At 30.1% G+C, this 14,011-nt stretch overlaps 1 protein-coding gene across 3 annotated transcripts in view; it reads right to left on the reverse strand.

The window, feature by feature from the left end:
- Positions 1–14,011, reverse strand: part of LOC143067058 (prickle planar cell polarity protein 3-A-like) — a 55,529-nt gene that overhangs the window by 26,798 nt on the left and 14,720 nt on the right. The window contains exon 1 of one of the 3 annotated variants that reach the window (XM_076240072.1): positions 5,893–6,052. The exons of the other annotated variants lie outside the window; for them this stretch is intronic. Coding sequence (XP_076096187.1) covers positions 5,893–6,011 — 119 coding nt within the window. The 5' untranslated portion in view covers positions 6,012–6,052. Of the gene's footprint in view, positions 1–5,892; positions 6,053–14,011 lie in introns of those variants that run through there. 3 annotated transcript variants of the gene reach the window in all.

Genomic DNA, 14,011 nt, shown 5'->3' on the forward strand with positions numbered 1-14,011 from the left:
AAGACATCGTTAAAAGAAATGATAGCATTCTGCTTTAATCGTGTATGCATGCAAACAAGCAAAAAGATACCCTTGTTTATGAACTGAACAAATCAGGGATATACATTGGCCAAGAAAGAGTTACAATTTATATTAGATCTAAAAAAAAATTGACATCTACCATTATTTCCATGTGTCTTTAGTGCATTTATTCTTGGACATTCTCATAAAATGATAAATCTTTCATAAATCATAAGCCATTATTCAGTGGAAAATGAAGTGGAAACATGTGATCTCTTTTTCATGTTATAATGGTGGATTCATTTATTTTTGTCTCGGCCCCAAGATTTTTGAGATTTTTGTGGTTACAGTATGTACATTTTCTTTGGTGAAGAAATTCACCAAAATTGGTACCCATGGAATTTTTACATGAATTCACAGTAAACAAATTCCAACATTTTCAAGAATGAAATATGGTTCTATGTCATCAATATCTATTTGACACTTCTCCTTCATCAGAGATTCTGACCCCCATTGGATGTAATACTGACCAACACAGTTGGCCACTTCAATCTTAATAGCTGTCTGTCTGACAACACTGATGATCTACTACTTCAGTGTTAATTCAGATTCTGATGAGTAGTGATGAAGGCCAAGTGTCTACAGGACTAATTGAACACAATCACTTCACTTAAGATAGAATTCCAAAAATACTGAAAACAGCAAATTTCATTCATGCAAAACATGACTGGCCTTGACAGAAAACATTTTTTTCCATGGATGACAGTAGCATAGAAATAATAATTAAGAGCTTTAAGGAATTGGTCAGCTCCACAAATTTTCTTCAGAAACTGATAATTTAATTCCAGTAAAAATGCAACCTTCAACTGCATGATATAATGAGGACAAAAACTGAAATCTATTCTGTCTTGTTTTTTATGAAATCAATTATTTTTCAATTTGGCACAAAATTGAGAACAGAAATCGGGAATATGTCAAAGAGACAACAACCTGACTAAAGAGCAGATGAATTCTATCGATGCTTGATGGATTTGGATACCAAAAAACAATTTCTTCCATAACATAGCAGGCTGACAACTGACATTGCATTTTAGTACAAACTGAATGGTTCACAACATGGTGATCTCTTGGATGACTCAAACCTCAGACAGTAAATATAGTTATGTCAGGTTCCTCCTATAGGCTCCAACTTATCCAGTTTATACTGTTTATCATAAAACCTCCATCATTCCAATTCCAGTATGATTTGACCACTATTTGAATTTAACCCTGTGTACTGTGAAACAAACAAAGAGTTAAAATAAGCCAGTGGTTGCTGTGTTTATAGCATGTTATAAATGGAGTGTGAATAAAAGCAGAAGTCTGCTAAAATCATGAACCAGTACTTGGGTTATTAAACTGATGAAAGTACTATTCAAATTCAGACTTCAAACTGCTCATTGGATTGAAGATCTCAAACTGAGACTGACCTTTGCTAAGCTCTGAAGCAATAAACCAATAACTCCCTCATCCCTTTGTTTCTATGTTTTAATTTAATAACTGTTGGCTAATGATCTGGATAGTTAGATCTTCCACTAGTAATGTCAGAGCAATGAATAATGCATAGAAAATATAACGTAAGTATAGAATTAGTATTTACCAAGTCTCAGGAGACAGAAAACTCATCGAACCAAAAAAATGTTTGCCTGCTTTCCATTAAATTCGTGATCTATGCAATTATGTGAAATTGTAAGCTTTTGTCTATCAAGAAAAATGCAATAAATACTAGAAATTGAAGATTTTGAATCGCCAAACAAAAAACTTAACTAGCTACAAGTCACAACGAATCAATGTTTAACATCTTGAAAATGGAATTTTATTCTAGCAATAATTCAAAGTCACATCAGATTTACACCTCAAACAAACACAGATTATGAAATACTGCAGTCATTGTATTTAATTAAGTCTGATGTATTTTGATGTATTACTCTCGAAATGTTTTATGAAAAGCTACAGGCAAATAGAAATAAGAATATGCCACACTGAAGTTTCTCATGATAGAATTCAATCTCCAAAGAGCTCTTTAAACATTGCCATCCTTTTCAATTGAACAAGTATTGAATAAATGATTTAAGTCTACTTTTACGCCAAACAAAACGCCACCTGTCATAAATAAATGAAAATATGATGTACTCAAACTACTGTTTATCTTTTCTATTATTCCAATCTCGGTGTGGTACAGATTTCATTGCATTCAGACAGATTTTTTTACTTTTTGCAATCATCATTTATATTGTAAAATCACTACTTATTCGAATACACCCATGTACACAGTTTTTGCCTTCAAATGTACTTCAAACATAATAAAGATGCTTTCCAGAAAAATTATCAAACAAACTTCTTCATTCTATAATCAGTGAATTTTGAAGTATTATCTAACGGAAACTATAAATTTTTGGATGTACATACATAAGGACATTTTCAGGTTAACAGTCCATCATAGCAGTGGGCATAAAACATATCTCAGTCTTTGGTTAGTTGATAATATGGATTGGCAAATAGAAAAACAACTGTTGATTCTCATACAGTTTCAAGAGCAGACTTAAGTCTCAGCCTTCTACTATATATTTGATTTCAATGAAATTCATCAATCAAGCCACTTAATTCAGTTGTACCATATAACCATTGTTTTGAATGAGAGTTAATGGAACAAAGATTTAAGGCTAATATTCACAGAAGATTGAGGTGTCATTTCTGTCATTAAGAAGATTGGAATCTATAATCAGGGAAATAAACCTAAATTCTAGATAGAATATGCAAATAAAACATTGATTAAAGTGCTTCATAACTTTTGCTTGACAAATTTTTCATAATTAAATTTCTGCTTCCGAAAATTTCACAGATAAATTTTGTATGAAGAATTTATTTTCTGATCTTTTGAGTTCTAATCATTCTTTAGTCAAATTAGTTTTGAAATTCATTGTCAATGGTAATTGTAGAATAAATAAATCATTTGTTTCTGTAGGCATAGGCATTTAGTAAATTTTTTTTATTTAAAGTTTCATAAATCAATCAAATTAAATAAAGCTACCAGGTTTAAAAAAAAATCAAAACCACTCTGCTGATAGTCAGTAACAAACATCAACATACATGAAGGGGTCAAAATGAAGTTTTGTCTGTAAAAGAATTATGTAAAAATAAAGATTAGGAAGCTAATTTGTCGGAACTTCCTATAATATCATAAACTCTGTATGATTCATACATTCTCGTCTAATTTTCTATATAGATCAAAACAGTGAAGAAAATTGGAATTACAAATTCCATAAATAAATGGAAATTCGTCAATTTTCCATGACAAATAGGCTTATCAGGGAAATTAATGGTAAAACAAACACTATGTGATGTAAAGAGTTTGTTCTCTGTCCGATCTAAACACAGATTTGATCTACGAACAATGCTGAAAACAATTTCTGTCTTTCCATTTACACAAGAAAGAATTTTCAATAAGCTATCAAACATGCATGGAAACTTGCAGATATTGGTTTCTAGAATATTTCCTGATAAAACTTTCCACTAAAAGCATATATTGGTTTACAAAACACAAAACCAACTGCTGCCAAATAAAATGATGACATCAATTTATGTAATGGGTAAAAATGTTATGAAAGAGTTCTGTTATTTTAAAATGTCAACTATATTACAACTGCACATTCACATCAATTAATTTTATTAGTTTGATACATGTACATACATTTATGTTTTTTTAATTTCCCTTAACATATTTTTTGCTATTTTGCACATTTGATTAAAAGAGCTTTTATAAATTAAAGGTTAATGTTCATGTATGAATAATGATAGGCATATTTATATTAGTCTGTAGATCATCAATACTACACTAAGAAACTTAGAAATACAACAACAGTATGGTTTATAAGTTTGTAATTTAACAGTACCCTGGTAGACTCAGTGGTTACCTAATAAGAGACAAATGAAGACAAAGTACAATCTAATAACTCATAAAGGTGTTGATGTAATTATCTGCTCATTACCAGGTGAAAAGTGGCACTCAGGTGTTCTTAATAAATGTACTTTTTGTTTTCTACCTATCAGCCAGAGGATAAAAGGGCACAAATGAGATCAAATTCCTCATTTCTTTCCCCTGAATTAGAAGTCATCAAGGTTCTTTTCACTATTATCTCAGTAAGCATCATTGTCACTTCCGTTTTATCTATTTGTCACCATTTAAGATTTGTCCCCAGATTGGTGACCTTTGTTGTCTAAATATTACAAAATGGACTAAAATTACAAAAACAAGTTTGACACTATTCTCTTTATCTAAACTCAGTATCTTTAAATCTACTAGGGTGTTCCTCAATCAAACGGCTTAATGAAACTAATTCCTGAACACAAAGCTATCTTGTTCTATCAAAAATTTATCGTTTATTAACCTCACATTATATGCACACTGCATCTGAATGAAGTTTTAGTTCTTAAAGTAGTAATTAAGAAAAGTTTAAGTTTACTGCTTTGATCAGATCATTGCTTTCGATGATTTCTAAAATATCTGTTTGAACCCATTTTCATCCTTTTTTTTTAAAAGTTCTCTGGAAGTAAATAATATGGACTTGAAGTGCATCTAACCTCCAAAAAAGTTTCCAATTTGTTAAAATAACATAGTGAGCAGACAAAGTTGCATATATGAGTCCTAATTATTATTAACTAAACATTATTTCAAGGAAATGAGTAGATCTACCCCACAAACAAAATTGAAGAAAGATTGGGTATGTTGGACTATGTCCTTTATTAATCTAGTCTCTCTGGCACACAGCTGTACAGCAATCAAAATACAAAATATACAAAGATGTCTCTCGCTTAACCAAACCTATTAGAGTGTTCAAATTATGACTAAAAGGGATAGACCTGGTAAATTTCTTATTCTAAATTAGTTTTCTAAAGATGTTGCCAGGTATATGTCGGTATAGGTTCTTTTTATGCAGGTACCATCTAATTTGTCAAATTCTTGATGATTTTGTTATACAAATATTTCATATTAATTTTCAAAGTTTTGTTCCAAAGGAGATCAAACACATTTTTGGTTCTGAGACACAAAAAAAACTCTCACTTTAAGAAAGCAATATGTTTTAACAGTTAGTTAAAATTCTACGTCTGTCTCTTGTCTTTTTTATTTTTATGTTTATATTTCATAATAACTTAATAGCATTACAAAACTATATAAAACAGGACCAATAAAGCTTGTAGAACATCTGTTATTACAAGAATCTGTCACTGGTGAACGAAGTCCATAAAAAATATCAAAATATTTATTTTTGTAAGATGCAATATTTATATATTTCAATCAAACATGCATTTTTATCATTCTGCAAAGTTCTTTTCCATTGCATTCAACAGGAAATGCTGGCATTTAATAAACAAATGTGTCTATCGTACCAATGATATTTTGCAGAAACCAGACGTGCATTAATTGGTTTATTTGTGTAAAATACTATGTTGGTTTTAGAATTTGCGTAGTTCAGTTTATAATAAGCAGATCCATACAGCAATAGATATATATTTTCTATGGCAGAAGTCACGATTTTCTTTTTAATTCTTGCTATATCTTAAATAATACGTAGGTTCTGTCAGATGCATACCTCTAAAAAGGGTCATAAATTCAAACATGTACAATGAAAAAGAATTCCATTGCTCTTCTTCTTTAATGGACACTTTTTAATAAAATTGCATTCGTTTAATTTAAGTTTCTAGTACTTTTCAGAACTTAAGTACAAATAAAGGACCGATTGGTCAAACTTTTTAAGGTAACCTAATGCTGAGGAGAATATTGATTGAATTTGATAACTAATGACATAATGGCAAAACAGTGGCTAATATGAACTACTTTTTCTGAAAACCCACCTTAATGCTACTGATGCTAAATATTCTGAATCAGAAGTCTGTGTCAAGGCTGATCCAACTCTTTTGTATTTTTTGAAAGCCATATTATCCAAAATTGTTGTTCCAATAGCCATAACCATGACTGATTCGTTGTTTGTTGCACTTAATGGAAAGCTGATTTCACAAATAGCCAGATACTATCACTTTTCCACCTCTTGTACTTTAAGATGCATACCATCACCTCTCCACAATAACAATAAAAACATTTTATCTCATATCAGCTTCCTTTTCTTATAAAATGCAACAATTGTACCTGGATTATCTAAATCACCAGAGATTACACCTGTATAGTCAGGTGAAATAAAGGTATATAGAAGTAGCCATTTCCTGCTACTGTTAATTCTCTATTTCCTACATTAGTCAAAATCAAAAAGTGGTGTTTATTTAACATAAAAATTACAAATAGGATCCAGTAACTACAACAACAAAAGTACAAATAGGATGCTTTAAGTCTCCAACATATAAGAAGTAGCTCCGGAAAAAAAAACCACTTGAGACTTGAACTTTTAAGAAAAAATGTGTACTGCTATTTATTTAAAAAATAATTCTTGATTTAAGTGAAGAAAAAATCCTGAATAAATACAGAATGTCAATGTTCAAATTCTCAATGAAACAGTATCTTATACTTTGAATCCGGAACTTACCTAACATCAAGATTTGAATGACCGATTTTTCAGATTTTTCTTTTATAATACATATACATGTATGCAAGTATTCAATACCACATGTCCATCTTCAGAAATTCAGAAACAACAAGTTGCAAATGACCTGGACACAATGCTTTAAAGCAATCCAAACTTTCAATGGGTGAGGTGATATATTGATATCATCATTTACAAGTATGGAATATAATTAGGTGCGGGACATACCTTCACATAATAGTCTCTTTTTCCAGCTCTTCACCTTTCAAAGGTGTGAGTTTACTAGGTGTTACATTTACACCACCAGGATGAATGAAACATTATAACAATTTGATAAATGATTGTCTATCAATCAGACATGTTACTAATTTTCTAAAATTATAGTAATTTAATGGCAATGATTTGTTTAATCATAATAAATTACAGTCAATTGTGTAACCAATGAAATTATCTATATATATATATATATCTATACAGCTGTACAATACTGGCACTTAGTAAAAGACAGGTGTAAAGGACAGACCTTAAAAAATTTCTATATCTTACAAAATATATTCAGAAAAATATATGAATTACCAATTTTGGTTGATTTCAAAATAATTAAACTTAAAAAGTTTAAAAGTCAATATGCCAGGACTGAAGGGATAAGACCATTAACTCCGTTGAAGTAAGACAAAACATCCAAAGGGTCCTATCTAAATTTTGTTTGATAGCTTATATGTAAAGGTTAGTGAGAGTCACTCATATGTAACTTGATTCAAATTCAAAAGACGTGTTCATGTAATGCAATTATTATTAAGCTGCTTGAAACAAATTTTCTCAGAACAGTGAAATTGAATGGCATACAATCAATGTACTTTTATATGTGAATATGGGCCAAAACACCCATGTTACAAAGTAGAAAGACACAAAGAAATAGTATCATAGTTTATTTTCGTTAGACAGATGCTGCCTCTAGGTAAATATATATTTTATAGAATCTAGACATTAAACTGTTTGTCCAACAACTGAGGAAAAACAAAAGCACTGCACCAAAACCTTCAGACTCAGGGTCTGTTTTGTAATTAAGAATGTTTTCGAGGGTTTGCCATAATAAATGGGTAATACACAACAGCATGTATCTGCTGACAAAATCTTATCAACAATCTTTTTCGAATACAAATTGAGTTGTTTTTATTTGATAAGGGAAGATGTATCAAAATAAGATCTATCTTTTCATCATATCCAACAAAGTAACACGGAGGAAATTCAAGATTTTACATTTTTATAAATAGTCAATATAAAAAAGTTTAAATTTAATCTAAAAAATATCCTTGAAATCTTTGAAAGAAAGATTGTAATCGATAATAATCTAATATTTCTGATAAATAGTTCAAAGTAAACAGGCAAGGTTAATGTATTGGCAAAGAAAATAAGTCGTCTGATTTTTGAATGGATAATATATAAATATATATATATAAAATGCATTCAAGATTCCAAATACAATTTTTTCAATTCGTTTTCAAAGTTAAGTCATATCTTTTATGCACTATGTTCCTTGTACTTTAAGTATCAAACTTTATATGCATTCATGAAATTCCATTATACATGTAACTTGTTATCATTTAGACGAAAAGCCCTTTATCTAAAAAGTTGTAACTTTCATCATTCGCCCTGTTCAATCTTAAATGGACAGCCATCTTTTCTAAAAGAAATGAACAGTTTTGGAAAAAAGTTGATGAGAAGGACAAATAGAAAAGAACTTGAAAATTGTGAATAAGTAAATCACAACATGAAAGACAGGAAATGACATGTATTTATCTCCAGTTGTAGATGACTGACAGACATAAGGCAAATCTGAGCAATTCCTAATTGTATAAGCACAGACATGGATGACAGGTCTTTGTCCTGCTGCCAAACAAACATCTCTTCTGAAACAATCAGATTTCTATGCCAGAATTAGATATGTAATTGTGCAAGAATTAGTCAATGTGTGTCTGTCGATCCCCTTTGGTTTATTCAAACAAGTTTTGAAAGTAGAAGATTTCCCAATCTGTTTCCATAGAAATGAGAAAGTGATAGTAATTTAAATGATTTTTGCAGATTTTGTCTGTTCTGCTAAAATACAAATTGATGAGCAGAAATAGATAAGTTATAAAACTGCCTGCATCTGTATAAACCCGACAAATGGCACTGTCAGTTTATGTTTTAGCAGTTACCTAAAACTAACTGCTTTAGAAGTACCAACAAAATGCTTAAGATAAATGTTGCTGCACACTTCAAATTACATATATTCTCTTAATAAAAAATTACTGCAGCTGTTCTGTTGTTTTTCAGAGTTTATTCTTTCAAGTGAAAATAGTATGTATCTTTCCAATGCTGAATCACCAAATGAGCTGATGGGTAATTGTTTTTATTGAACCTAAGAACTTAGACATTTAGGCTTGTACAGAAAGTCTGACAAAAACTGATGTGTTTTCAAAGACGTAATTAGAAATTGGTACAGGTAGATTTTCAAAAAACTAATTTTAGCCAGCAAAACCAAAATGAAACAACACAAACCAAAAATGAAAACTATTGATTTCTATATCCACTTTAAAATTGACCTTTATTTTTTAAGTACTGATTAGAAAAATTAATTTCAATTTATTTACAATATCTACACAACAGCATGGGGGGGGGGGGGGGGGGGGATTAATTTGAAATTATAAGATATGCCAAATAGTACACAAGCAATAAAGTATGATGGAAGTGTGAATTTACTCCTATAAACTGTGATTTTTTTTAACTCCGAATATTGAATTATTTATAACATTACATAAAACTTTGAATAATGATTAATAGCCAAAAATGTTATTTTTTTTAAACAGGTAGCTTAATTCTGTAACTTTTTAAGATAAATGTCAAATAAAAAATGAAGATAATCAGAAATACCTCACATTTTTATCACCTTCAAACTAAAAACTATGGGTTGCTTTTCAGCACATTAAATCATCAAGAGATTTGCTAAAACAGGAAACATCTGCTACTGGGTAGTACTATACAGTTCCAAGTCTTCCATAGATCCTACATCCTACAAATCTTGGCTTAAAGCCTGAAAACATTGTCATAAAATTTCCATTGTATATTCACCAGAGTCTGGTAACAAAACATCTGTTGATAGAAATGAATTGGGTGAAAATTTGCCAGAGAATTGTGCCTTGCAACTACAATTTTCTGGTTGATTATAACATCAAACTAGCATGTGACTTTGACAAATTGTCCATTAAAAAAGTTGTCTGTCTGGAGCGTTAATAATTTCTTATTATAAGACAGTTTATTTATACAAGTTATATAGGAATGTCTTTTGTTGATGAAAACAGTACAGTAGCATTTATCTGGGTAGTCATTTAAAAAAATATATGGTCCGATATAATCAGATAATATAGATGCTGCAAATGAGTTCAGTATTTTCTAGAGCATTTGTAGAGTAAACTTGTAGCTTCATGTTAGGATTATCCTGGATAAGGATTGTTAAGATGTCAATCAAATTTACACTTAGCAAGAAAATTCAATATTAAAGGCAATTGAGAACATTCCCCCTAAATGATAGTATAGGTTTCATATTAGTTTTCCCTTTACACATGTTAAGTCAATTGGACTACTTCCTTTTTGGATGTATTAAGGCAAAGTGGGGATTTTTCAAAGAGGGGTTTATTTTAATGATTCAGATACATGAAAAGAAAATATTCCTTTGAGTTGAGTTAATCATTAAGTATACAGTCGACAAGAATGGTTCACATTTGATTTTTCTGTGGCAGATTTCCTGACGGTTGTTTCAGCAATATTTTCAATGTAAGGTGGCCATTTTGAGTAAACAGCAACAGTGAACTAATTAAACATGAAAACTATACATAATTTGTGTTATTTTTTATGTCTTGAATTTTAGCATCATTCACATTAATGCATATTTAAAATATTTTCAACTATCCTACAATTTTCCACACAGACATTTATTTTCTAGATGTAAGGCTCGTGCAGATGCACTCAACTCAAATCTTAGTTGACTTAGGTTTGTCAGTTTTCCTATCGAAGGTCATGGTTTTCTCCAGGTACTCTGGTTTCCTCCACCAAGAAAATCTGGCTGCCTCGAAATAGCCTAAATGAAGTGCTTAAAAGTGGTGTTAAAACACCAAAAATCAAATCAAAATCTAGATGAAAGCTACCCTGAGAGCCTCATGTAACTTTTATCAAAATTTTCCCCAAGTATATTGAAGACTTTAGTCATTACAAATAGACGATTGTCTTTCAAGTAACACATCCAAAAGTATTACCAATCATTTGTTAAAGCCTTAATTCATATTTTAACATTACACCATGGCCATGATCCTTCCCTTACCATTTGACTATTTTCTCATGTAAACATATTTTAATGCAATGATAATATCAACCAGTTTTGAGCTATTAAATCATGAACATTAACTTCATTTTTGTATAAGATTTACATTCTCAAAATATTGAAATAGTGCCATCTTTTGAATATTTTAATAAAAGGTCAATCTTTTTGAACCAAGACACTTGAATTACAAAGGATAATGTTATTAAACCACTTTAGAATGAACAAACCAGTATCTAAAAAGTAAATATTAACTCGAAACCAGTTTATTTTATCAGGTGGACTTTTTATAAAGTGAAGTTTTAAAATAATTATAAAGCTTTAATGAGAACAATGGACACTCATAGATATTTTTTTTTGCTTTACAGACATCTAGAGATATTGTTCATTCAAATGTTGTGTATATGGTCCTTTAGTATTTTGGCCATCATGTTGTTTCATGGTGGTATAATGATGATAATCAAACACCATAAACACCTTTAAAAAGGGTAAAAAATATGCTATAATGCAATAATGTAGTAGAAGTTTTAATACAAAGGTCATGGTTGATTCAAAACAATTGTGAACTGAAAAAGCTTTGTTTGTTATGTCAGAGACATATAATATGTACTATATGTCTCTGGTTATAATTAAATTTACATTAACCTAGCTTCAGTTTTAAATTTTGAAGGCTCAATAAAAAAAAAAATATGTCAGAATATAATTATATTAAAAATTTCATTAAAAAAAGTCAACAAAGAAATAAAAATTAAAAAAAAATAAGAAAAGCCGACCTAGCCTAATAAACCTTTGACAATATTTATATTGACATGTTAAGATAGTTATTGTAAAATTGCCAAATTATTTGAAAAACCAGTTTTATCAAACGTTATCACAAAAGGACTACAGTATTTGTTTTGTGATCTTATTCGTCACTTTTTTGTATTTAATAAAACTTTATCCCCCCAATTGACCCGGTTAAAGTGTTCCTTTAAAGGTCACTTGAAATGAAATATCCAGTGTATGACAATATTATATTATCAGTACATTACCACTTAAAGTATAAATAATACTACAAATGCTACTAACAACAGGTGTTACCCTCTTACTTTTATATCTCCTCCTAAATAAGGAGGAGATCTACCCATGGACCAAAAAACAGAAGAAAGTGGAAGAGTAGCAACTGGAATTAAACATGAATGAGATTTACAAACAAAATAACATAACATATAGTCAAATCCTTCATAATTTACTTTTTTGCAATGCTTTCAAAAATAATTTAGGAATATTTTCACTTATAGGTGCATGAACTTCCCAAATAACTTAATTTATTTATTTTGGGACTTTTACTAATCAAGTTGTCATTAAAGTGTCAGATAGGATAAGAGAGGATTATTTGCAGGAGAAAGGAAGGATTATAAACAGATAGTTGTATATGCTTCCTATAATCAGTTCTTTGGCAAGAAAATCTCAAAATACTCTAACACCTGTAAATTTCATATCTAAACAGCACGGAAAAAAACTCTGTCAATCTCGTTTTAAAATCAAATGATCTATTTTGTTTTAATGTTCTCAAGTCTTAAAACGTCTGTAAATAAATCTAAATATTGATTACCTTATTAAATTGTACTTTAGTCAGCATTTTTTTATAACAAATGTTTGCTTTTTTATGATTGATTCTGTAATCATACAATCTAGAATTTATTAGTTGAAAGTTTAAGATTTTACTTATGTTTATGTACCTGAATCGTATAATCATAAAACCTGTATATAAAACTATATTTAAGGTCCCATGAACTTATACTTAACAAAAAAGTACACAAGGCCTCTTCAATTTATTACTTTAAACTCTTGTTAAATTTCACATGAGCAAAAACCCTACTGTTTTCAAATTAATATAAAGATCATATGTAACCTTAATCTACACTGTAACCTGTTATTTAGGGTCATAAAACGGACCACCTTACTGTCTAGAATCATTTGGTTAGTATGAAACCCAACACCCTCAAATTACCAAAACCCAGTCATAATATTACCTCCCCTGTATTCAACATGAAATTTAATGCTGGTCATAAAACCGCAGACCTGAGAGACAAGGGGATTCTTATGCACTGGTTATAGCCCTGTATAAGGTTGATTGATTTTTGATCAAAGGAAGTGAAGCAATGAAATTCCATCCTGAGGCTATGTACTTCTAAACAGTAGCTGAAGATAAGACTCAAAGATTAGCATCTTGTATCCATGTGTTTTCCATGAAACACTAAGGATTATGGCTGTTGGTCTAATTAAATATAATGAAATCAAGCTTTAACTTTGTATATAAACTTATTAAATCTTATCTGTACTGAATCTGAACAAATCAGAGTTACATGAATGGATCTTCTTGAGAAGAGGGAATATCACTTGGATATAATTACACCTTACAAGTAAAGTGCTAATCTTCAGAACTGTCTGCGACTGGTTATATTGTAATGTAAACAATACATTGTACAATTTTTCAATACTTGACAAATCGAAATGAAGTTATTGGAGGGTTTTTTTTCATGCTTCTTTTTGAACTTCTCATTATGCTTTGTAAGGATTGTACATAACAAAATTACCAGTACTTAAATGTTACTTAAGGAAGATAACTCAATGACAGCAAATGGTTCTCATAAAATGCATTCAGAATAGAGGGGTTACCAAATTTCTGGATGTGACCAGAATTAGCTAAAAGAGAAGTGGTCCATTGTTCTAAAAACAAGTTGGATGCCATTAAAAGCTATGTGTTAATAAAAAATAATAATCACGACTTATGTCAAATAACATCACCAATCGATCACACCTTAAAACCCGAGTTCCTTTATCCTCCTTATGTTTATAAATCATTCATTGAGTACTTTACCTTGATTTAAGTCAATGTTAATTTAATTCCTCGCCTATTTGCCTGACCTATTAAAATTCCAATTTTCTGCCAAATCAGATTTTTCTTATAAGGGAAAAAATGACCATTCAATATAAACGTTTTGATAATATCAAAGAATTAATTAGAAACAAATTGTCAAAATAGTCCACAAAAACAGGTTCTGAGTGTAATGGGGAACATTTAGATCTGACATGATTGTAT

The sequence above is a fragment of the Mytilus galloprovincialis genome, chromosome 1 (assembly GCF_965363235.1).
Source record: "Mytilus galloprovincialis chromosome 1, xbMytGall1.hap1.1, whole genome shotgun sequence".
In the NCBI taxonomy this organism is placed as follows: Eukaryota; Metazoa; Mollusca; class Bivalvia; order Mytilida; family Mytilidae; genus Mytilus; species Mytilus galloprovincialis.